Raw genomic sequence first — 27,180 nt, 5'->3', positions numbered from 1 at the left:
CGCAGCCGCTATGGGGCCCCTGTGAGGCAGGGGGCCCACCTGCCACCAGCGCCGACTCCCCCGCCACCGCAGACGCCGTATAGTTCAATACAATGATGGAGGAAAGAACATCAACTGGCCCTCCCTCTCCCATCATTCCCTGCTCTGCCTCTGACACTGCGGGTATGCGATGACGTCATTGCGGACTCACTGTGTGCCAGGCAGTGCAGCCGCTGAGACAGGAGCAGGCACAAGGAGAGGTGAGGAGTGTGTTTTTTTTTGTTTTTTTTACTATAACAGTGAGTACTGGACTGTGGGGCCATTCTCGGGGGGAAATGCAGGCTGTACTATATACTACATGGCTATGTTATATACTACGTGGCTGTGCTATATACTTCGTGGCTGTGTTATATACTATGTGGGCTGTGTTATATGCTACTTAGCTGTGCTATGTACTACGTGGGCTGTGCTATATGCTACGTGGGCTGTGTTATATGTTACGTGGGCTGTGTTATATGCTATGTGGCTATGCTATATACTACGTTCAATACAATGATGGAGGAAAGAACATCAACTGGCCCTCCCTCTCCCATCATTCCCTGCTCTGCCTCTGACACTGCGGGTATGCGATGACGTCATTGCGGACTCACTGTGTGCCAGGCAGTGCAGCCGCTGAGACAGGAGCAGGCACAAGGAGAGGTGAGGAGTGTGTTTTTTTTTTGTTTTTTTTACTATAACAGTGAGTACTGGACTGTGGAGCCATTCTCGGGGGGAAATGCAGGCTGTACTATATACTACATGGCTATGTTATATACTACGTGGCTGTGCTATATACTTCGTGGCTGTGTTATATACTATGTGGGCTGTGTTATATGCTACTTAGCTGTGCTATGTACTACGTGGGCTGTGCTATATGCTACGTGGGCTGTGTTATATGTTACGTGGGCTGTGTTATATGCTATGTGGCTATGCTATATACTACGTTCAATACAATGATGGAGGAAAGAACATCAACTGGCCCTCCCTCTCCCATCATTCCCTGCTCTGCCTCTGACACTGCGGGTATGCGATGACGTCATTGCGGACTCACTGTGTGCCAGGCAGTGCAGCCGCTGAGACAGGAGCAGGCACAAGGAGAGGTGAGGAGTGTGTTTTTTTTTTGTTTTTTTTACTATAACAGTGAGTACTGGACTGTGGAGCCATTCTCGGGGGGAAATGCAGGCTGTACTATATACTACATGGCTATGTTATATACTACGTGGCTGTGCTATATACTTCGTGGCTGTGTTATATACTATGTGGGCTGTGTTATATGCTACGTAGCTGTGCTATGTACTACGTGGGCTGTGCTATATGCTACGTGGGCTGTGTTATATGTTACGTGGGCTGTGTTATATGCTATGTGGCTATGCTATATACTATGTGGGCTGTGCTATGTGCTACGTGGGCTGTTCTATATGCTACATGGGCTGTGTTATATACTACACAGCTGTGCTATATACTATGTGGCTATGTTATATACTAAGTGGCTGTGCTATATACTACATAGCCGTGCTATATACTACATGGCTGCGCTATATACTATGTGGGCTGTGTTATATACTATGTGACTGTGCTATATACTACGTGGGATGTGTTATATACTATGTGGCTGTGCTGTATACTATGTGGCTATGTTATTTACTACATGGGCTGTTATATGCTATGCGGGATGTGTTATTTACTACGTGGCTGTGATATATACTACTTGGCTGTGCTATATACTATGTGGCTGTGTTATATACTACGTAGCTGTGCTATATACTAAGTGGCTGTGCTGTATGCTACGTGGGCTGTGTTATATACTACATAGCTGTGCTATTTACTACATGGCTGTGTTATATACTATGTGGGCTGTGTTATATACTACGTGACTGTGCTATATACTACGTGGGATGTCTTATATACTATGTGGCTATGCTGTATACTATGTGGCTATGTTATATACTACATGGGCTGTGTTATATGCTACGTGGGATGTGTTATTTACTACGTGGCTGTGCTATATACTACTTGGCTGTGTTATATACTACGTGGCTGTGTTATATACTACGTGGCTGTGTTATATACTACGTGGCTGTGCTATATACTATATGGCTGTGCTATATGCTACGTGGGCTGTGTTATATACTACGTAGCTGTGCTGTATACTACATGGCTATGTTATATACTATGTGGCTGTGCTATATACTACGTGGCTGTGCAATATACTATGTGGCTGTGCTATATACAATGTGGCTGTGCTATATACTATGTGTCTGTGCTATATGCTACATGGGCTGTGTTATATACTATGAGGGCTGTGCTATATACTATGTGGCTGTGCTATGTACTACGTGGCTGTGCTATATACTACATGGCTGTTCTATATGCTACCCATTTTGCACTTTTACAAATATTCTACATTACTACTTTCTAATGTTTACTTTAAAATGTTTTCCATTAAAAAATTCAAAATATTCAATGTATGCACTTTTTTTGCAGCAAGTTTAGCTAACAATAAAATGCCTACTGGTAACTAAGGAAGAGGGAGTAGGTCACAAAAATTGGCATATAGGGGGTTGACTTATATAAAGCCCCTCTACTGTATGGTATTGTAGAATTTACAATAGCTATCACTCATGTAAGAAGTGAAATCTGGCATTGTACTATACCTATATTTCTCTGCTGTATCTGTGCATCATGTATCGTGGTATGTGTTAAAGGGGGGCCCACTGAGACTCTTTCGCCCGAGGCCCTCAAAAATCTGGAGTCGGTTCTGCATTCAGACTTAAAGCATAGGCTATGAGGTGTCGAGTTCCCGCCACTGCACAGGGGGAATCTCGAACCATGTCTGCTGAGGTCTCCCATTCTCCTCCAGCCACAGTGGAGTCTGCTCAGCGGAGACGTCGGTCCCAGCATCTGCCTCAGGCTGATACTGGATGACTGGTTACTATTGCCTTTCCAGGCTCTACCTTTGTAGTCAGCAATGATCAGCAGCAAGCGGGTCTTTCTGGGACTAAGTCCTGCTTTTCCCATACTGAGCATGCCCAGGGGATGACCTCCCATTGGAGGTCGGAGGTCACATGCTTAGGTCCTGTTGCGGCTCCTATTGGACCACTAGGAAGGTCCTTGTCTGCTGCAGCTATGAAAGGTTCGCATGGCCACACGGCCATGCGCTAGTATTAACCTATAAACAAACCCAAACACCAGTATTATGGATGCACCAGGGAGACCAAACTGGATTATAAAATAATATCTTTATTAACTAATAGTAGCAATTCAGAAAAAAAAATAATTTTTAAAATAAAACAGACTGTTGTGCAAATCAGGACAGTATGTATAATAAAAGTAAACCCATAAACACAATTCATAAGTGCCACCAATGGGCATGTGCAAGGTAATGATTCCCCTTTAAGGAATATAGGCAATTCCCTGAAATTCTTGTGTCATTGTGCCAGAAAAAAGTTTTTTTTTTTTTTTTTTTAAATATAAAAAATAAAAAATATACAAAAACAATATATAAACAATGTATATAGCAATGGGTGGAGGTCACACAAAAAGCTGTGCAAAATTGCAGCAAGTAATATAAAGTGTTTAAGAGGTCGGGGGTCACATGCTTAGGTCCTGTTGCGGCTACTATTGGACCACTAGGAAGGTCCTTGTCTGCTGCTGCTATAAAAGGTTCGCATGGCCGCACGGCCATGCGCTAGTATCAACCTATGTCATGAGCTTTGCTGCTTTTGTGGTCATGTCTGCTTGAGGTCAGGGTTGGCTGAAATAAGCCCCTAGAATACCGGCACCTCCGATGAGGAGTTTTGTGTGATTGAATTCAGGGCTGGCATATAGCCACTAGAATTCCGGCTCCATGACCAATGTTTGCTCTTTGCCCAGTTAGGTAGCTGTGATCCTCTGTGAGGTTAACAGGGCACAGCGTTTACCTATCTTTGCAATTCTGTGAAGTAACAGAGTTCACTTATACCCCCATATAGTGCCGCCAATTCTAGCAGCAGGATATTCTGCTCCTATTATTACTTACAGTATATGTATACTCGGTGCCTTCCGCCGACCCTAACATAGGCTGACTGCAATCAGTGCTTTTACTCATCACGTGTCGTAATGAATGGCACATATGCAGTGGAGTAATCCTTTTTGTCCATTGATCAAAAGCACATTCATTACAAAAGCAGCTTGTTCAAATTTAACCCAGTGATGAATAGATTTGTCATGGAGAAGGTCCACTATCAACAGAGGTCAGTTGTGTTACATAGCTATCTGCATATAACATTAGCAATCAGAGCAAGCTCCTATTGCTGCTATTAACCACTTAAATGCCCTGTCAGTCACTGAAAACAGCAGTTAAGCTGCAAGATCCTACTGGCGTCCAGTCTTAGCACCCATAGCCAAGATCATAGATTGCCAATGGGTTGCCTTCTGAAGTCCCCCATGACTGCCATATTGGCACGTCTATGAACGCAGCCTGTGGACTGTTGAGATCTATATATGCAAAACTATTTCAGGAAATATTACAAGTGATTAGTGATGAGCGAGTGTGCTCAGGTAAACAAACAGACAATCCCTGCATGTGTTGTGGCTGTTGAACAGCCGCTAGATGTGCAGCCATGGCAACTCGAACATATTCAAGCACGCCGGAGATACTCTATTAGCACACGAGCATGCTAGAACACCTTATCCGAGCACACTCTCTAATCACTACAAGTGATCAAATGATCACAGGTTCAAATTTCATATGGGCATAAAAAAGCGAAAATAAAAGTTTTTTTAAATAAAATACAAAAAAAATTTGAATTGCGATCAGTTGTTAAAGGCAGCTGTCAAATTCTCGTTTGTGGAGCTGCTCCATCTTCTGCTGCAGGGTACGACACATCCTTCAGAAGACTGTCAACTCTGCAATTGGGTATTTCCGCCCGTTGGCTGCCACCGCCTGCACTAATAACAGTTAATCGTCAAGGCCGCTGTCTGTTGAACGCCAAACAATAAGACATGGATGACCTATCTTAACGATAGGTCATGATGAATGCTAAAGTAGTGGACAACCTCTTGCAGAATTTTTAAGCCACAAAAATAATTTTTTTTAAATTATACATATTTGTACCATCAAAATCATAATCACCTGAAGAATCCTGGTTCCAGGTCATTTCTACTGCACAATTAATGCCGTGAAAGCAAAACCTACACAATCATGGCTGAGTGGTGATTTTTTTCACCTTTTCACCTCATTTTACATTTTTCCTTATTTTCAGTACATTATATGGTAAATTAAATGATGTAATTCAAAACTACAACTCGTTCAGCAAACAAAAATGCCTGTATACTGCAATGTCTACAGAAAAATAAAAGAAATTTAAGACTCTTTGAATAAGGGAATGGAAAACTTAAAGGGAATATTCAGGACGTTTGATAGGATGTGACTACTGGTGTCATGCTGATTGACAGCCTGCTCTCCGCCTCCAGATGTCAATCAGCATCACACCCGTAGTCCCACCTCTCAATAGGAAAATAAACTCCTGCTCTGTTGACAGGAAGCAGTTGAATCTCTGGCAGTAGTCGTCAATGACCAGCACTGGGTACAACAGACAGGTCATTACCTCAGTTAGCAGCTACACGCCTTTTTTTTTAAGTCACAGAAATCCCTTTTATGAGGAAGAGAAACTGTCCTTATGATAAATCTCCAATTTGTTTTGAAGCAACCTGTGTCTGATTTTAAAGGGATAAATATTTATTAAGGCTTTTCTGCCTGTACAATTCTATATTATATATAAGTCCAGCCATTCTACTTATCCAAGGTGAACCTACATTGTAATGTGTCATCATTTTTACAATAATACATTGAAGAAATGCATAGTTTCCTTTGTTGTACCTATTTTCTATGTGACTTTTGTTTATCACTTTTAACCTACTATTTCTATCTGTTACGTATGAAGATTAAAGTAAAATATAAACTCCTCTGAGCTTTGAATGTATAGTTTTTGGTGAAGCGCTTTGATTCAGAACCCCATGGGTGGTCACATCATCAGCACCATAAACAGTGTGCTGAACAAAAGAGCTGCAAGCATATATTCTGTTTCACTAGCCACATACTAATTTGTCTGTGGATGACAAAGAAACCTTTCACAAGACAGACAAATCGCACTCATGTCATTTTGGTTGTAGAACAGTTGAAAACCTCCCAGATTTCTTAATTCACACAGTGCGAAAAGGAAGCCAAGCTGAGGAGTTCTTGAGACTTCGATATGCATCAATTGCTGCTGATAAATGTTCCCTTTTATGCCATGTGCCAAAAACAAAAGTGACCACAGTCTGCGTGTATTTATCGTGTGTTGTCAATATACGCCCTCCAACTATTGTTGGACTGTAACTTCCAAAGTACATGCCAGATCAAGAGGCAGCAGATGATTTGAGTTGTGGTCCAGTAACAGCTGGAGATGTTGGCCCTCTGCTCTGTAGTGTACAATACGCTTAAGTAGGAAATATCTAACGTTAATGAGATTTGTCCAATGTGTCTTTGCCAACACTCACAAAGCGTCCAACATGCCTACGGTAGGCTCCGTCACCTGAATATACACATGGTTCACAGGCAGATTTTCATCTCTGGCTGAATGTTGAAAGGAGCATAGTAGCTCCACCGCCAATGTAAAAACTTACTGCTCCCAACTTCCCCTTCAAGTAAGTAAATATCCTGCTGATTAAAACCAAACATATGAACGTCAAACCGGCTCTCTCTTCTTAAAGCACACATTGCATCCCACATTAAATTACCCTGTTAGAGACCGGTCCGTTATGACATCTGGTGACGTTTTTAGAGGTTTGTTGGCACAAGAGTGTTTCCTTTCACTTCAGCTTGGCTGCGGTTTATGTGCCTTGACTGCCAAAATTAGGGTGAAATATAGAAAGCTTCACTCTCCCTTTTGCTTTCTGCTGACTGCCCCATACACTGGGGATCATTTATCTTATACCATGGCAAGGCTGATGCAGGTTTAGCTGGGGCAGTCCTGTCCTTTAAGGTTTCACCATAGAGCATAGTCTCTTACAAAGTATTTGCTAAACTTTCTTTTTTTTATTTATTTAATTAAGACTACTGACTTTTCTATTGAATCTAATTTTTTCTTTGCCAGTGTACAACAGTTTGAGTTTCTGCATTGTTCTTCAGGTATGCAGGAAGCAGTAGTGGTTTGCTTGAATAAACAGACAAGGTCCTCAGCAGTGGAATCCCAGTGTGTGGCCAGTAGACGTCCTCCGCCACTCTTAAAGTCCTGCAATATGGAAGCATGCCCCCCAAGGTAAGAGTGTTAAAAATCCAATTACCAAATATATATTGTGTATGATTAGAATATCAGTAAAATATCTTGTAACCCATAGTTAATCTCTACAAATAAGTTGTAGGAACTTGATTTAGTCCTATATGTTGCCTTAAATGGGGTAGTCAAGCCCATCAAAGGAATGGCTAAATAATTGTTAAGTACCAAGTTAGATAACTTACTTATAAACTGTTATTAAAGGTACCTTCACACTAAACGACGCTGCAGCGATCCAGACAACGATCCGGATCGCTGCAGCATCGCTGTTTGGTCGCTGGAGAGCTGTCACACAGACCGCTCTCCAGCGACCAACGATGCCGGTAACCAGGGTAAACATCGGGTTACTAAGCGCGGCCCTGTTCTTAGTAACCCGATGTTTACCCTGGTTACCAGCGAAGACATCGCTGAATCGGTGTCACACACGCCGATTCAGCGATGTCAGCGGGAGGGTCTGGCCCTCTAGCCCCGACCAACGACATCACAGCAGGATTCTGATCGCTGCTGTGTGTCAAACTAAACGATATCGCTAGCGAGGACGCTGCAACGTCACGGATTGCTAGCGATATTGTTTAGTGTGAAGGTACCTCAACTCTTGTCCTCTAATCCGATGATCTTGATCTTACTGCCACTATTCTTTGCTAAACACAGGACAATGCTTCATGTGTCAGCAAGTGACAGGAGCAGTGAAGTGAAGGGGGTTAGCTGACTGCTAATTTTAATAGCTAAGCCAGCCCCCTTCTTCAATGCATAGACAAAGAAGGGAGTGGACTTAGTTGTTAAAATTAGCACTGAGAATACTCCATTCATGCCCAAAACAGAAAATACGTACTGAAGATTAGAATCACATCAACATGGACATGGGATTGGAGTAGCCACCTATGATTCAGTGAAATGGGGCTAATAGGAACATGCTACATAATATTATACTTACTATTTAATGTTTATTTGGCCATAATTTTGATTTTCTTGAAATCTTCTTTATGGAGGATTATTATATGGATAAGCTGTCGATCTTACCCTGGTAGGCCTGATAAGTCCATGTATTACACAAACAACCTTCATGTACCATGGATACCTCAGCTACTGCAATGCTCTGCACATGGGGTAAGAGACATAGAGAATCAGAAAAATTATACTACATTTCTAATTGGATGTCTATGATAATATTTTTATTATTAAATCTACTACATATTGGAATAGGATCGTGGCGATGGGAATACCACGGTGGCGCAGTGGTTAGCACTGCAGCCTTGCAGCGCTGAAGTCCTGGGTTCAAACCCCACCAAGGACAACATCTGCAAAGAGTTTGTATGTTCTCTCCGTGTTTGCGTGGGTTTCCTCCGGGCCCTCCGGTTTCCTCCCACATTCCAAAGACATACTGATAGGGAATTTAGATTGTGAGCCCCATCGGGGACAGTGATGATAATGTGTGCAAAATGTAAAGCGCTGCGGAATATGTTAGCGCTATATAAAAATAAAAGATTATATTAAATAAAAGATTATTATTAATACCCCTTTAATGCTTTTTTAATGAGCTGCTCCTTTAACTAAAGGTACCGTTACACTAAACGATTTACCAACGATCACGACCAGCGATACGACCTGGCCGTGATCGTTGGTAAGTCGTTGTGTGGTCGCTGGAGAGCTGTCACACAGACAGCTCTCCAGCGACCAATGATGCCGAAGTCCCCGGGTAACCAGGGTAAACATCGGGTTACTAAGCGCGGCCCTGCGCTTAGTAACCCGATGTTTACCCTGGTTACCAGTGAACACATCGCTGGATCGGCGTAACACACGCCGATTTAGCGATGACAGCAGGTGATCAGCGACCAAAAAAAAGGTCCTGATCATTCGCAGCGACCAACGATCTCCCAGCAGGGGCCTGATCGTTGGTCGCTGTCACACATAACGATTTTGTTAACGATATCGTTGCTACGTCACAAAAAGCAACAATATGGTTAAAGAAATCGTTATGTGTGACGGTACCTTTAGAGTGCTTTGTGGGTCCATTGTTTACCTGTAATGTAATGCTTTTTTAGCTTTCGTGTCTGTAAAACAAAGTATTTATCCTTGATCAAGGGCAGGCTGGCCCTCCAGGAATGATTTCTGTAGAGGTACACTGCAGTAGTTCTGATGAGAATTTTACTGTTCCTGATGTAGAGTTGTTCTTGATGTTTTTTTTAGAAGAGTTGGTGGATCTAAAGTACAGTATTGCTAACTTTCTGAGTACAGCGTAAAACATAGAAATTCAGAAGGTAACCTTTCTGCTTAAATCATAAAACATGCAGAAAATATGTGAGTAATCTATTAACAGAGTTTCCTGTTATTTTAAATGCTCAAACATTTGTAGGCTTAACAGTTTTCATCTGCTCCAAATAAATTCATGAAACCTAGGAATGATATAAAATTTTCTTCAAAATGTGTTTTTTTTATTAAGAGCTTTTGAGTAAGGAAGGTTGCCTTTGAAATAAGTTTCAGATTTACAGTGAATGACAGTGGATCTAAGACTAGTGAATGTTTTAGTTTTTGTTTTGGAAGACTACAAAAGTTTGCATGTATTAATTTTTAAACCTTTTTGAGTTGAAAAAGAAGTAAAATAATGTGGTTGCATAAATATGCATACACTCAACCTAATATTTTGTTGAAGTACACTTGGAATTTATGACAACATTTAGTTTTTTGGGGGGTAGGCGTCTCTCAGCATGGCACAACTAGAATTGCAATCTTTGCACACTCATCCTTGCAGTATCACTCCAAATCTATCAGATTGCAAGGACATCACCTGTGTACAGACCTCTTTGGGTCAACGCACAAATTTAGAATTGCACTCAGGTCTGAGATCTGGTTGGGCCATTCTAAAACTTTGATCTTATGGCAAAGCCATTGTTTTGTTGATTTGGAGGTATGCTTAGTGTCGCTGTTGTTCTAATACGTAAAATTCATATTCATCTTCAGATTTTTAGCAAAGGCTTGAAGGTATGACGCAAAATTGACTGATATTTGAAACAGTTAAGAATTTCCTCCACATTGACTAAATCTCCAGTTCCATCAGCTGAAAAACAACCCCAAAACATAATACTGCCTTCATCATGCTTCACATGCTTCATCATGCTTCACTCAGACAATATTACATTTTTGCACATGCATTTGGCAGACTTGATGTAGGTTTTGAAAACACATACCTGGGCTTGGATTTTTTTCTTTATGAAATAGGTTTACATCTTGCCACCCTACCCCACAGGCCAGACATATGAAAAATGTTGGAGATTGTTGTCACGTCAGTACATTCCAAGTACTTGAAGAAATTCCTGCAGCTCCTTTATTGTTGTTGTAGACCTCTTGGTAGCCTACAGGACCAATTTTCTTCTTGTCTTTTCATCAATTTTTGTGGAACATTCAGTTATAAGTAATGTCACTGTGGAGACACAAGAGTCAGTGGGTCCTCTTGTCCGCTGGCCTTGCTGTCTTTCTAAAGACTACATGGACCAAGGCTCTTCCCATTGAACCCTTGTACTCACAGGGTGAGGTTAACACACTACAGTAATAATTTATTGGATCACCAACAGTTAACAACATATAGTACAGTCCCAGCAAACACACAAGATGATGTAAATGACAGAGTCTCACCCTTCCGCTAGCTTGCCGGGAGTTAGAATATCTGCGACTTTGGCAATTCCTGAGTCAATTATCCCAACCAGTGGCACTCCACTTTTGGCGAGCACCCACAGAGGGTTCAGTAATGGTCAATGGAGCAGATCTGTATTCATTCAGTTGGTGCCATGGTACCTTTGTTGCTGTCCTCTACAGTCTGTGTGGAAACAGAGGCAGATCCCCTTTTATACTTCTCAGCTCTTATTCAGGCATTTTTCCACAGGATTGGGGGAAGGTGGGAGAAGATAATCCCTCATTGATCGAATGTTCAGTTAGCCTGTATATTTTGTCCTTCAAGGTCCTGCAGAATAATTATCTGCAGGGCTGGTACAATGGGTAATCAGCAGTCATAGAACAATAACAGACATTGATTGTTCAATTAACCTGCTTTTTTGTCCTCCAAGGTTATTTAGAAGAATACATTGCAGGGGCTGATACAATAGATAACAGACCTTCAACAAATCAAGAACAAGTCAGTACAGTATACAACAAGAGTCAAAGTGCAGGCTTATATGAACAATTACTTATGTCTCTTGACCTGCTGAATAATATGTCTGCTGTAATTAAGAATAAATGCTGTGTTTTTACAATCACTGTTGTGCCAAATTTTAACGGACTCTGTCTGCACTGAATGACTTTTTCAAAGCTAAGTGCAGGTGCTTGGTGCATCATGCCAGACTAATTATGTAAATACACCTTTCCACATGCTTGTTTTACCTCAATCTCTACACTCACCCCTTCTGTGATGGCTCTTGCTTCATAGAGGAAGAGAATGGTGGAGATAGATGGAAAAAAAAGCAGGAGGGAAGGTCTTTTTAAATTAAGGTCCATGACATGATGAACTATAAGTGCTTGTACTTGATTTGAACAGTCATTATGTGCTGACATAATCCCTTTAAGCCACTTCTTAGTGACTGTGTTCACAGTGTTCCATGGTATATTTAATGCCTTGGAATTTTTTGTACCCTTCTCTTGACTGATAACTTTCAACAATGAGATCCCTTTACTTTGTTGTAAGGTCATGGACCATGGCTTTTACTGCAAAATGCAGTTAAGAAAATGTAAAGCAGCTAAACTTTATATAGAGTTAATCAGAATTACTTTAATGTTGGCAGCTGTGTACTGACTTCTGTATTATTCAACAACAGTTTAAAGGGAATCTGTCACCCCAAAAATCGTATATGAGCTAAGGCCACCGGCATCAGGGGCTTATCTGCAGCATTCTGTAATGCTGTAGATAAGTCCCCGATGTAACCTGAAAGGTAAGAAAAACAGGTTATATTATACTCACCCAGGGGCGGTCCCACTGCGGTCCAGGTCCGATGGGCGTCGTACTCCGGGGCCTCCCATCTTCTTACGATGATGTCCTCTTCTTTTCTTCCTGCTGCGGCTCCGGCGCAGGCGTACTTTGCCTGTTGAGGGCAGAGCAAAGTACTGCAGCGCACAGGTTCTGGGCCTCTCTGATCTTTCCCGCCACCTGCGCACTGCAGTACTTTGCTCTGCCCTCAACAGGGCAGACAAAGTACGCCTGTGCCGGAGCCACGGCAGGAAGACAAGAAGAAGACATCATCTTATGAAGATAGGAGGCGCCGGACCGGACCGCGATGCCCATTGGACCGGACCGCAGCGTGACCGCCCCTGGGTGAGTATAATCTAACCTCTTTTTCTCCTCTTTCAGGTAACATCGGGGGCTTATCTACAGCATTACAGAATGCTGTAGATAAGCCCCTGATGCCGGTGGCCTTATCTCATATATGATTTTTGGGGTGACAGATTCCCTTTAAATGTGAATGGCTAATTCTGAGGATAACCACATCCCCAATTATAAGATTTATGCAACCACATGATTTTAATTTTGTTATTCTTATTTCTCCCCATCCCCAAACAATTTCAGTTTTTCTCAATGGATTTGTGCAGATTATAGGTGACATTAAGGGTGTACATACCATTTTTATACCTGCTATTGTGATTAAACTCTTACTTGACCATCCTGACATTTTTTAGTTGTTTCGGGCTGGTTTGAGACATATCAACCCCCACAAAACCACTAATTTTCAATTGTTTCAGACTCTTTTTTGCACCGTTTTGCAGGTGTAATTCCCAAACTAACAGTAACTAGCATTCTTATGATATTGCTAGCTAAGCTTTTAAGGCATGCATTCACACCATTGTAAGCTTGTGTGTAAGCAACCTCAGTACCAACATTAACATTGTATTTGCCCCAATCCCTAGAAAAGACCTTAACATTTTCTAACTAAATAATATTTCTTTATTAAAATTGAATCTGATTTCTCACCAGATTTCACAATATAAACTGCTTGCAATATAAAATAGATAGTTTAGACCTGAAGAGGCTTATGTATTTACTTTGATATTCCTTGTCAGAATGGCTTTGGAATCATTTTTGAAAGTTTTCATGCCTGATATTAAAATTAACATTTCACAAAATGCTTTCCTTAATATCAGGCTTATATATCCATTTGTATATGGATTTTCAAAGTAAGTTCACCGGTCTGAGATTTTTTTCATAATGCATGAAATTTGTATTGTAAAGCTTGATGACAGATCTGCTTTAATGGAAGTGTGGAAGGATTTTTTATCTCCAAGGGTTCCAGTGCCTAACGTGCATTAATATTTTTTTGACAGCAGATGTCAACTATACAGTTTGTAATCCAAGCATTTAGAATTTGGAATAAACCAGACTATTTATAAAGAGCTCCATGAGGCACATAGTGGTGAAGGTTAAAGGTTTACTAAAATCATGTTGGTTTACCACTGTACTGCCACATTGCTGTTTCCTTCCAGTTAGCCCTAAAAGTAATTGCATGTCACTTAGAACACATGTTTTAAAGCGACTATACCAATTTATCCCAATACACTATAATAATAATTATAACGATATATATTATAAACACCTTTAAAATAATGTAAACTGCTTTTTTTACAGCCAATAATTTGCTGTAAAAGAAGAAAAATAATAATTCAGCAAATATGGCCGTTTGAAAACATTGCTTCAATGGGAGTAGGATTTGGGTTGTGGTATATAAACATTCATCTGCCATGAACAGAAATAGAAGACCACAGCGGCTCCATCACTCAGCGTGGGTTACTGTGCGAAAAGAATTTGTGAGATGTGTGAGGGGATCGGGAAAGAAAGAAATAGAAGCCAGATGGCTGCTTTCTTCTTTCCTCTGTACTTTATACAAATACTTTACTTTTTTTATGGAGTTGAGAATTTTAGAACATAATTAACATCTACCTATCCTATAGTGAAATGAGTTAGAGTTAGAATTCTCATGAAATTCTCAAAAAAAATGGTGGTGTCGGCGAACCCTAGATCTGTAAGTGAAATCTGCAGCAAATCTCCAAGGTGTGAACAAACCTTTACTGCTAGGTTTACTCACAGATTATAGCTGATTAGAAACTCAAAGAGCTGGAAACCCTCTGATTTAAAGCATTTTTTATTGCAGTGCTTGAGAGGTGCCAATAATGTAAGTCTCCTGCACTAAAGGTACCTTCACACTGAACAACTTTACAACGATATCGCTAGCGATCCGTGACGTTGCAGCATCCTGGATAGCGATATCGTTGTGTTTGACACGCAGCAGCGATCAGGATCCTGCTGTGACATCGCTGGTCGGAGCTAGAAGGCCAGAACTTTATTTCGTCGCTGGATCACCCGCTGACATCGCTGAATCGGCGTGTGTGACGCCGATCTAGCGATGTCTTCACTTGTAACCAGGGTAAACATCGGGTTACTAAGCGCAGGGCCGCGCTTAGTAACCCGATGTTTACCCTGGTTACCATTGTAAATATTAAAAAAAACAAACACTACATACTTACATTCCGGTGTCTGTCGCGTCCCTTGCCATCAGCTTCCTGCACTGACTGTGAGCGCCGGCCGTAAAGCACAGCGGTGACGTCTGCTTTACGGCCGGCCCTCACAGTCAGTGCGGGAAGCTGACGGCGAGGGACGCGACAGACACCAGAATGTAAGTATGTAGTGTTTGTTTGTTTTTTATATTTACAATGGTAACCAGGGTAAACATCGGGTTACTAAGCGCGGCCTGCGCTTAGTAACCCGATGTTTACTCTGGTTACCCGGGGACATCGGCATCGTTGGTTGCTGGAGAGCTGTCTGTGTGACAGCTCCCCAGCGACCACACAACAACTAAACAGCGACGCTGCAGCGATCGGCATCGTTGTCTATATCGCTGCAGCGTCGCTTAATGTGACGGTACCTTTAGTCTTATAATTACTATCTGCCATCTTCTGTCGTTATCTGGGCTGCTCTGTTCCCACGCCGCCATTTTGTGACCACAGCTTCTGACTCAGTATGAGAGCCAGAACAGGGCTCTCATAGACTTGCATTGAAAAACGACGTCCAGCTTCTTCCAGCAAACACTGGAGCTATCTGACCGTTCACAAACTGCTGGAGACTGACCGAAGTGGCGTAGATAGAATCGGAAGATGGTGGCTGGTATGTCTAAGTCTAAGTGCAGGCGCCTTACATTAGTAGCACCACTCTAGCACCGCAATAAAAAAACAGCAATGCTAAAGTGGTGCTTTAATAATCATTTAGGGACCCCTTTATCCAAAATACATATCTACAATGGATCACTTTAAATTTCCTCCACTTGGCCATGGTGATAATAACAATTTTCAGTCCAAGGCAATAGTCATATGGTTGAACATCTACAACATTGAATGTGTAAGATTGCAAATCACTTTCACAAAATTTGTCAAATGCAGTATGACTGGGTTGACCTGGTTTATTCAATTAGATATTAGGTAATGGTTCCTCCAAATGTAGGGTTTGCAGCTCTAGAAGTGATCTCAGTCCTCCTAGTTATACGAGCTGTATCCTCTTAACATTCACACTATGTCACAGCAGTAGAACTTGGCTTTTGTGTTTGCTCAGATTTCTAGATTCATAGCTTCAGATGAAATATTGAGAAAAAGGAAGTGACCCTAGTACGAGAATGCATGTAAGATCCTTAAGCCAAGACCGCAATCAACAGATCGATTGTTTGAAATCCAAACAAGAACGAATCTTTGTATGCTAGCTGACATCTACACTTAAAAAAGAGAAGAACTTCAAAGAAAGTCATGAGATTTCTTAAATTATTTTGCACATACGTCAGGGAAGTTGACTTGTTAATTAAGCCTGGTTTCTTTTATGACTCAGTTCAACACTTAGCTGTAACACTGGGCAATATATTGCCATTTTCGTGAATCACAGTATTCAGAGGTGATGCAATGTGTTTTTTTTAAACTGAATTCATAAGTGGTCCACAATTAGTTATGCACACAGTATGTATATGTATATATACATACTGTGTATATATATATATATACAGTGACATGTAAAAGTTTGGGCACCCCCGATCAAAATTACTGCTATATATACAGTTAAGCAAGTTGAAGATGACATGATCTCTAAAAGGCCTAAAGTTAAAGATGACACATTTCCTTTTTATTTTAGGCCAAAATATATATATTTTTTTTCATCTTTTACATTTTAAGAATTACAAAAAAGAAAATGGGTTAATGCTAAAGTTTGGGCATCTTCTGAGATTTGTGAGCTTAGATAACTTTGACCAAAGTTTCAGACCTTAATTAGCCTGTTAGGGTTATGGCTTGTTCACTATGATCTTTAGGAAACACCAAATTTCCCAGCTATATAAAAAGCCAGCCTCCTCTAACTTTGCGCCAAAAACCAGAAGCCATGGATTCTTCTAAGCAGCTGCCTAGCACTCTGAAAATGAAAATGGTGGAGGCCCAAAAGCAGGAGAAGGCTATAAGAAAATAGCAAAGTGTTTTCAAATTGTCCTTTCCTCTGTTCATAATTAATACATGGTAGTTAACAGGAACAGTGGAGGTCAAGATAAGATTTGGAAAACCAAGCAATATTTCAGTGAGAACTGCTTTTATGATTGTTAGAGAGGCACATCAGAACCCTCGCTTGACTGCAAAAGACATTCAAAGATATTTAGTAGGCTCTTGAGTTGTGGTACATTGTTCTACTGTTCAGAGACACCCACAGAAAGATGACCCTGGAATGTCACAGAACTGGAAGAATTTTCCAAGGAAGAATGGATGAAAATCCATTAATTAATGGACATAGCGGAATGTCTTGAGAACAATTAAAATCTAAAAATTATCAATGTAAATCACAACTGATTTCCCATGAAGGTCTGGAGTGGGAATGATGCTCAAAATCAAAGTGGAAAATGAAGTTACTGGCTGATCCAACTTCAGTGGAAATGCCTCTAGACAACGAAATGATGCTCAGTAGAGTGTGTGGCCTCCATGTGCCTGTATGACCTTCCTACAACACCTAGGCATGCTCTTGATGAGGCGGCGGATGGTCTCCTGAGGAATCTCCACCCAGACCTGGACTAAAGCATCTGCCAACTCCTGGACAGTCTGTGGTGCAATATGACAGTGGATGGTGTGAGACATGATGTCCCAGATGTGTTCAGTTGGATTCAGGTCTAGGGAATGGGCTGGCTAGTCCAGAGCTTCAATGCCTTCATCTTGCAGGAACTGCTGACACACTCCAGCCACATGAGGTCTGGCATTGTCCTGCATTAGGAGGAACCCAGGGCCAACCACACCAGCATATGGTCTCACAAGGGGTCTGAGGATTTCATCTCGGTACCTAATGGAAGTCAGGCTACCTCTGGTGAGCACATGGAGGGCTGTGCGGCCCTCCAAAGAAATGCCACCCCACACCATTACTGACTCACAGCCAAACCGGTCATGCTGAAGGATGACGTCTGTCACATGTGCTCAGTGGGAACCTGCTTTCATCTGTGAAGAGCACAGGGCACCAGTGGCGAATTTGCCAATCCTGGTGTTCTGTGGCAAATGCAAGCATCTTGCACGGTGCTGGGCTGTGAGCACAACCCCCATCTATGGACATCGGGCACTCAGACCATCCTCATGGAGTTATTTTCTAACCATTTGTGCAGACATATGCTCATTTATGGCCTGCTGGAGGTCATTTTACAGGGCTTTGGCAGTGCTCCTGTTCCTCCTTTCACAAAGGCTGAGGTAGCAGTCCTGCTGCTGAGTTGTTGCCCTCCTACGGGCCCCTCCATGTCTCCTGGTGGACTGGCCTGTCTCCTGGTAGCGCCTCCATCCTCTAGACACTAGGCTGACAGACACAGCAAACCTTCTTTCCACAGCTCGCATTGATGTGCCATCCTAGATGAGCTGAACTACCTGAGCCACTTGTGTGGGTTGTAGAGTTTGTCTCATGCTACGAGTGTGAAAGCACAGCCATCGTTCAAAAGTGACAAAAACATCAGCCAGAAAGCATCGGTACTAAGATCTGGTCTGTGGTCCCCACATGCAGAACCTCTCCTTTATTGAGTGTGTCTTGATAATTGCCAATTATTTCCATCTGTTGTCTGTTCCATTACCACAACAGCATGTGAAATTGATCGTCAAACAGTGTTTCTTCCTAAGTGGATAGTTTGATTTCACTGAAGTTTAATTTACTTGGAGTTATATTCTGTTGTTTAAGTGTTCCCTTTATTTTTTGATCAGTGTGTGTGTGTGTGTATATATATATATATATATATATATATATATATATATATATACATATATATATATATATATATAAATTCATTTTTTTTGGGGGGGAGGGGTCTTTAATACAAAGGAAATGTGTCATCTTTAACATTAGGCCTTTTAGAGGTCATTTCATCTTCAACTTTCTCAACTGTTATTAACAGTAAGTTTGAGGTGCCCAAACTTTTACATGCCACTGTATGTGTACTGCATATATGAATGAGCTACTCTTTTGCTTTCCAGCAAGGTCAATCTCTTCTCAGAAAGTCTGATCAAAGAGTCCTCGCTCAGCTTCCAATATGCAGAGGCCATCTCTGACTCGATTGCCAAATGAAACTACAGTATGCAAAGTAATAACAGAAGTCCAAAATACATATTATAAAGCTGGGATCGTGGCAGAAAATACCACCCACCCCCAGACTAACTCAATCCACTCCAAAAAATACGTGTGAATAAGGAGGAAAATAAGAAGCATGGATGAAATTTAATTAGATAAAAAAGATAATTTTATTAATCAATATAAAGGTTCAAATTGACGTATTATATCACATAGTAACAAGACGACACCAATCAAATACAAAAAAAGAAGAAAATCCACCCAAATCACCCCAGGGAAGAGCCCCCTAATACAGTGTATGTCAAAGTGACTAATGATATACACCAGATAAGCTCAAGCAAAAGAGTAACGTGGCTACAGGCTCCCTAAAGGTGCTGAATATCACTAAATGCCATGACAAATGCCAACACATGCATTGTGAATGAGCAGAGCTTACCGGTGAGAGGGCGTGAAGAGGGGGAAGCCGGATGATGGACCCCGATGTGCGTTTCGCTGCAGCGCAGTGCCGCTTTCTCAAGGAATTTGGACCTGTGAACACATTGCGTGTTGTGTTTATTTTGCATTTTTTTCTGCTCAGCTTTGTCACAAAATCTGAAGGCAAAAACGCAAAGATACGTAACCAAAAATTTGTTGATGTTAAGCAGCATTTTTTCTGCCAAAAGATGCAGAAATAGTGAGGACATTTCTGCTGCAAATACTTAACATATGCACAAACTCTTAGGGTCTGTGCACATGCTGCAGTTTTCTCACGTTTTTGTTGCATTTTTTTGTCACAGATTTGTCATAAAGCCTGAATGATTTCTTAGTCCAAACAAAGTGAATGAGAGTCCTGAAGTCTTGTGCACTCGTTGCTTATTTTTTCCTTGCAAACTTGCAGCAGTATTAAATCTGCAGAATGTCAATTCTTTTGTGGGGAAAAATCTGAATGTAAAAAACACAGCAAAAATGAACCTATTTTAGGCCGGTTTCACACTTGCGTTCCCCTGATGTGCGGCGGGCTGCGGACTTCCTCCGTGAAACCCCACCCTCGTCCGCACGTCCGCTGTTATCTCCGCCTACATCTGTATGCGGCCCACATGCGACCTGCGTACCTATATTTAACATTAGGTACGCAGGTCGTGCGGCTGTATGCGGATGGTGCCGCATGCGTCGTTTTGATGATGCAGCAAAAAAAAATTACTACATGGCTGCGTCAGCCGCACGACCTGCGTGCCTAATGTTAAATATAGGTACGCAGGTCGCATGCGGGGAGGTGCAGCCGAGGGCGGGGCTTCACGGAGGAAGTCCGCAGTCCGCCGCACATCAGGGGAACGTAAGTGTGAAACTGGCCTTACGCAGTTGCTATGAGACGCAGATTTTTTGCAGAAATTTCTGCTGCAAATACTTAATGTAAGCACATTCCCTTAAAGTTTTAAGCTTTAATAAACAAAAAGTACAGTGCTTAATACATAAGCATAATATCAGTGTTTTATCAGCAGGAGATTATAATCACAGGACTAGACGTCCCGAGCCCTCAAGTCAAGTCCTCCTGCTGTGTAGACAAGAGCATACATAAAATGTGCAGGAAATGAAATGAAATGAACCTGTCCAATCCTTTTCCTTACTGTGAAAGGAAAAGGATTGGACATGTTGATTCTAAGCCCCACCAAATACTTTAAATGGTCTACCCTCCTGCAAAAATTGGCGCATTTGGGAAATATTCATCATATTCAAATAAAGCAGATATGTTGCAAATTTTCAAGAACATTTGTGAATCAGCTCCGTACAGCTGACGGGTTGTTTTGCTGGCAAACACATGGATTTCTGAATGCCCTCTTTGGATGACTAGGGAAAATGCAAAAATGTCTGCTTATAGAATTTTGATGTTGCATTGAAAGTGATATCTGTATAATTCATGGTTTATTTTTTATATTTCCAATCTATAATTTTCTCTAAACCACATGTATTCATTCTTAAACATAGTTTCAAGTAGAAACTTTTCCACAAGAAAATTAAAGCCAATTGATGGCAACATACTGTACATGAGTATAGAAGGAATATCCATTTTGTATCTATGGGATGTGAAAACTTACATATTTTGTCGTTTTCATTTTTCATCATGAAATTTGACAGTTATTTAGAATCGTTACACTAGACATATCAAACAGAGGTAGTGGTAAAAAGCACCGTTTTATATGTCACACAAGGCCAGGTCTTACTTGTGACAATTAGTTTGGATGTGTGTTTGACAAGAATCGATTCCCATTCATACAGACCAGTAACTGAAATGAGAAAATAAAAAACTGAGTAACATCAACATTAACTCATTACATACTAGAGTGGAATGCTACATTTTTTAGAAATCATTCATAAATAGTTAAAGGGGTTACCTGGGACTATGCTTATTTTTCCCTGTGAGGCTAAGAACTACCTGCCTGTTCTGACTGCCACTGATCTCTGCCAGTTCAGGTCATTCACAGTCCCTTCCTACTGACAGTTAAAGGGAACCTGTCACCCCCAAAATCGAGGGTGAGGTAAGCCCACCGGCATCAGGGGCTTATCTACAGCATTCTGTAATGCTGTAGATAAGCCCCCGATGTATCCTGAAAGATGAGAAAAAGAGGATAGATTATACTCACCCAGGGGCGTTCCGATCTGATGGGCATTGAGGTCCGGGGCCTCCCATCTTCTTATGATGATGACCTCTTCTCGTCTTCACGCTGCAGCTCCGGCGCAGGCGTACTTTGTCTGCCCTGTTGAGGGCAAAGCAAAGTACTGCAGTGCGCAAGTGCTGGGCCTCTCTGACCTTTCACGGCGCCTGCACACTGCAGTACTTTGCTCTGCCCTCAACAGGACAGACAAAATACGCCTGCGCTGGAGCCGCAGGGTGAAGACAAGAAGAGAACGTCATCGTAAGAAGATGGGAGACCGGACCGCAACGCCCATCGGACCGGACCGCAGCGGACCGCCCCTGGGTGAGTATAATCTAACCACTTTTTCTCATCTTTCAGATACATCGAGGGCTTATCTACAGCATTACAGAATGTTGTAGATAAGCCCCTGATGCAGGTGGGCTTAGCTCATTTTCGATTTTGGGGGTGACAGGTTCCCTTTAAACACTCTTTCATTTGACCTCATGAGCAGCTCTTCCTCTTCCAGTCTACTCTGTAGACGGGTGTCACTGCTGACATCATGCTGATTGACAGCCATCTATCTGCATTTAGAGAGCGGTTAGCCGATTGTCAATCAGCATGACATTGGCAATGATACTCCATCAACAGAGCAGAGGGACATAGCGTTACAGGAAGTGAGAGAATTGCTCACAGGAGTGGTTTGTGACTGCTCTGAGCTAGCAGAAATTAGCGCTGGGAAGAACAGGAAGGTCATTAGCAACTACTCGCCTGTAAGTTCTTCGCCCCATTGGGGAAAAACAAACACATCCTGGGAAAACTATTTAATATTAATGGTAGCTTTTTGTGATCATGGCATTTTGCTTGAACATCTACAAAAACAAGATTAAGATTGCACTGGCCATAAAATATGTACATTTTATATTGAATCTTGCTGTATGGTACTCCACATTACTTCCTACTGGGGCTTATGTCACATTAGTTAGTTGTTTATCTTCCATCTCTAATTTTTAAGTTTACATGGGTATTAAATTTCTCAAACCAGTCACATCCTGACATGATTGGCTATGAGTGCTTGGCTGCATAGCATACAAGTGTAGGAGCTACCTGCTAGGAGACGAGCACATGCTACAATTATTGGTTGCATCATTCCATGAAATTCATACCTAAAGATTTCCATACCCATTAGGTAGCTTCTGCTCTATTGATCGTTTGGCTGACAGTTATCGCTCCCTACTCCCCCATACATAGGAACACATGGCTCATCCAAGCACTTCTCTGTTCTCTATGATAGAGCCATAGTCAGATGACTTTAGCAGTGGCTTATCTCCCTGCAAAATAGATGGATCAGCTGCTAAAAGTCAGCAGGCCGGATTCTTCTCTCCCCTGACATCTTCTCTCAGGGTAGAGGCGGGAATCCTCCATACAGATTAGACTGTCAGCTAATCCCGCTGATATTGGCATTTTTGGCACTTTGTTTTTGGAAACACTACAAGTTTTTAAGAAAAGAAATAAATATGGCAAAACCCAGTATGTATACATGCAGCTTAATGTAACTGGAATGGTACACTTGAGATAAAATAGTATATTGTTTTCAGTGCATGTATAATGCACATTGCAAGAGAGTAATCAGTATTTTTAGACTCATAATACCATGGTCTGCTGTGTTCATTTATCCATGATTAAAGCAATTTTGGAAATAAACTACATATTTATTCTGCTTTGCTAATATAGCGCCATGGTATTTTGCAGCACTTTATATACAGCATCATTACTGTCCCAATTGGGGCGCACAATTAAATTCCTTGTCAGTATGCCTTTGGAGAACCCAGAGGGAACCTGTTATGATCTGGTGGTTTAGGAACAACACGAGACAAGCTCTGAAGGAGGTGGTATCTGACCGCAAACCCTGAACCCAGCAGCGCAACTAAAAATAGCCGTGGGGGGTACCTGACGCTCCCTAGACCCCTCGACACAGCCTAAGATCTAACTTCCCCTAAAGATGGAAACAGGAAACCTATCCTGCCTCAGAGAAAATCCCCAAAGGAAAGATAGCCCCCCACAAATATTGACGGTGAGAGGAGGGGAAAATAACACACGCAGAATGAAATCAGATTTTAGCACAGGAGGCCAGTCTAGCTTGATAGACAGGACAGGAAAGGATACTGTGCGGTCAGTATAAAAACTACAAAACAATCCACACAGAGTTTACAAAATCTCCACACCTGACTAAAGGTGTGGAGGGTAAATCTGCTTCCCAGAGCTTGCAGCTAACAGAAAAAATCCATACTGACAACTGGACAAATATAGAATGCACAGAACAATAAGTCCACAACATGTGGACTGAAATGAGCAAAGCCAGAACTTATCTTTGCAGAACTGGTCAGGAAACCAGGAGAATCCAAGCAGAGATGTGAATCCAGCTAGGAACATAGACAAGTGGCACAGGCTGAATAAAGAGCCAGACTTAAATAGCGGACAATAAGTGGAGGCAGCTGATGACAGCTAACTCCAAGGAGCAGCCATACCACTAGAAACCACAAGAGGGAGCCCAAGAGCAGAACTCACAAAAGTGCCACTTACAACCACCGGAGGGAGCCCAAGAGCGGAATTCACAACAGGAACCCATGCAAACTCTTTGAAGATGTTGTGTTTGGTGGGATTTTAAGCCAGTCCCTCAGCCAGTGGTGCCAAATACTTACAAATTCCAAGATCGGCTTTAAAACTAGCGCACTTTATTGAGTTGTCCATAAAAAAAAACTGTAAGGTGTCAGTGATTTTTTTGAAGCTGGAAAAACATACAGATTATTTTGACAGTAATTGTCATCATTTTACAGTTTACAGTGAGTGCTACTGATTATCTGTCTTCCGGTCAGAATTATGAGCTGTAGACATGTATCTCTTACAATCATGATGATTTATTATAATTTTCCGATGTGTCTGTAAAAAATATTGTCTGCCCGTGATTTTTTGGTCAGCTGTCCAGAAAAAAAAAAGTCATGTTGGTAACCCTGCCCTTAGCGCTGCAAAGTAACAGCGCTAACCACTGAGCCACCATGCAACCCAAATGTCTCAGGGCAGCATGGTGGCTCAGTGGTTAGCACTGGAGTCCTGGGTTCAAATCCCAAAACATCTGCAAGGAGCCTGTATGTTCTCCCCATGTTTGCGTTGGTTTCCTCCGGGTTCTCCGGTTTCCTCCCACATTCCAAAGACATAGTGATAGGGAATTTAGATTGTGAGCCCCATCGGGGACAGAGGTGATAATGTATGTAAAGCGCTGCCAAATATGTTAGTGCTCTATAAAAATGAAGATTATTATTATCATAACAGGTCCATCAAGGATCATGTAAAAACTAAAGCCAATTGAAACAGAAACGTATTAGTTTTTAATAACTCCCTCCCTTCCCAATTTCTTTTGTTTAGTTATTATAGGAAAGTCCTGTATTTCCTGTAGTCCTGACACAATGCAGAGTGGATTCCATATGCTTAGAACTTGTGTGATCAGCTCGAAATTAAGCTTAAGACTATTTGGTTTTCTCATAATCCTGTCTCACACTGTGCTGCCATTTTGTTCAGCTCACAATTGAATTGAAGTAAATGCATTAACGGTATTAAATCTACCTGCTCAAAATCTTTATTATCCACATGAACAATCTGTCTTGCCACCTGACTAAATAACCAACCGCTCCAACTTTATGAGCCCTGTAATAGAGTTAATGAGGTACTTAGGGCATTTGGTCGGTGGTTTCTGTGTGGCATTAATCATTATTTAATTTTGTAAATCTCTTTTACTGTTAATTCTTTATTTAAGGTTATACACTGATGGTCACAAATCAGCCCCAAGCTGAGCGTGACAACATCAATAAGTCACTGTGCACTATCCAAATTTTTTCAGACAGCCCCTCTCTTTAATTGTTTTTCCACTTGCCTAGTGAATTTGGTCTTATTATACTTTAGCTTCCTTGCACAATGTCCTTACTGTTGGTTAAAAGTCACATTTTGACAGTAGATCAGTCTCTGGCTCCGTGTCCAGCCTCAAATTTAACCAGCTTAACCGCAACACTGTCACTGCAGGAAAGTGCTTGTTACCAAAATAAGGGACCCTGCCCATGCCAATTTAACAATTTCCTGCCTGTTGTAGACTTGAACTTGTACAACTTATTTCTGAATTTTGTTTTAATGTAAATCTGAAGTTCTTACATTCTATTTCTTGTATTGTGCATTTTTACACTAATTTAAAAATATAAGAAAAAAGTGCAAATTCTTCTAAATATACATTTTTCAGATATGTATTTTGTCAAACTGGATACGCTTGACCCTTTCTCGGAGAGGTTGAGCCGTTGGATATCCTTTTGTCATTGTAACCACAGTTGAAGGCGATAATGCATTATGTTACTATTTACAGTCACAATCCTTGAAATTAGCAGCCCACAGTATCTTTATTTTCACATCATTTCAGAATAGAGCAAGTACAATAATTCAGCTTGTGCTTTGCTGGTAGAATGACATTGTACATTTTTGTGCTATGAAACTTGGAAGATTTTCAAAGCACAAGCTAAACAAAGTGGACCGCTTACTATTTCCTGCAGATTTTGCCAAGAAGGAAAAAAACAGTGAGCTCAAAGAGAGAACTAGAATATTGTAGATTGCTGCAAACTTTAGGAAACCACTCAGCCAAGGAGATTTAGCTGCATAAAAGCAAAGTGTACATTCCAGGCTAATATCAGATTGGCCTGAGAGAGTTTTTGTGCATTTGTTCCCTTCCAATTTGTTTGCAAATAGCCATGAGTACTTTCTTTTGTTTTGTTTCATGTTTGTACAAGCCCTTTCTTTTTGATTGTTGCAGTGATTAAATGCTGCACTTCTAGAACTTTGTAAGAATACATTTTTGAAATTCAGTACAAATTTTCTGTTTTGTGGTTAAATAGTTGGCAAATTAATAAAAGCTAGCAGAACGTTTTACAAGAAAATAAAACGATCACACAGCAATTTTTGTTGAGTTATTTTAGAACTTTAACTCCTTTTTGGAAAATGCTGTAAAATTGGCTCATAATAAAAAAAAGTCCCAGATCTCAGGAATTATATGATGGATTTAAAAAATAAAAATAAATAAATAATACAATGGATTACTTTAATGGGTTGTCCAGGACTTAATTTTTAGGCCATTAGGAAAAACAAAATAAAGCAGAGTTAGTAGAGTGTTCTACCTGGCACCTGCTCTTGCCAGCGATTCAGCTGATCCTTGTCATCAGAGCAGCTTTTCAATTTCCAGGCTGCTTTGTGGATGAGACATGACTGCCGATGTCATGCTAACTGACATTCAGCCCCCCGCAGTTGGGCATTAGGGAGTCGGATGTCATTCAGAACAGAACTTCTGAACAGAACTGAAGAAAAGCCCATCCTCTATTCTTGTGATGTCATCTAAAGCTGCTTAATTGAGAGCAGGAACGGTCAGTGCCGGTCACAACAAGCAGGTCATGCCTGCCTGTTAGTTCTTAGACCCATAGTAAAATAAATTAAAGAGTCCTGGCTAACCCATTTAGGAGCAGTTAAAATAATATGAGAGCGAAAACCTGTCACTTTTGAACCGTTGACAGGTCCTCTTGAAATAACAAAAACTCTGCTGACTGGTTAATTTAATATGTAAGATTGGAGCTTAGCTGTGATTTTGACCACAACAACA

General features: G+C 41.3%; 1 protein-coding gene across 3 annotated transcripts in view; it reads left to right on the top strand.

The window, feature by feature from the left end:
• Positions 1 to 27,180, top strand: part of ADAMTSL1 (ADAMTS like 1) — a 550,804-nt gene that overhangs the window by 372,716 nt on the left and 150,908 nt on the right. For all 3 annotated transcript variants that reach the window (XM_069766222.1, XM_069766229.1, XM_069766237.1), the window contains exon 15: positions 7,169 to 7,298. In XM_069766222.1, the coding sequence (XP_069622323.1) occupies positions 7,169 to 7,298 (130 nt within the window). The remainder of the gene's footprint in view (positions 1 to 7,168; positions 7,299 to 27,180) is intronic.

This window comes from Ranitomeya imitator, chromosome 1 (assembly GCF_032444005.1).
Source record: "Ranitomeya imitator isolate aRanImi1 chromosome 1, aRanImi1.pri, whole genome shotgun sequence".
Classification (NCBI taxonomy): Eukaryota; Metazoa; Chordata; class Amphibia; order Anura; family Dendrobatidae; genus Ranitomeya; species Ranitomeya imitator.
This window is presented reverse-complemented; position numbering and strand designations above follow the sequence as displayed.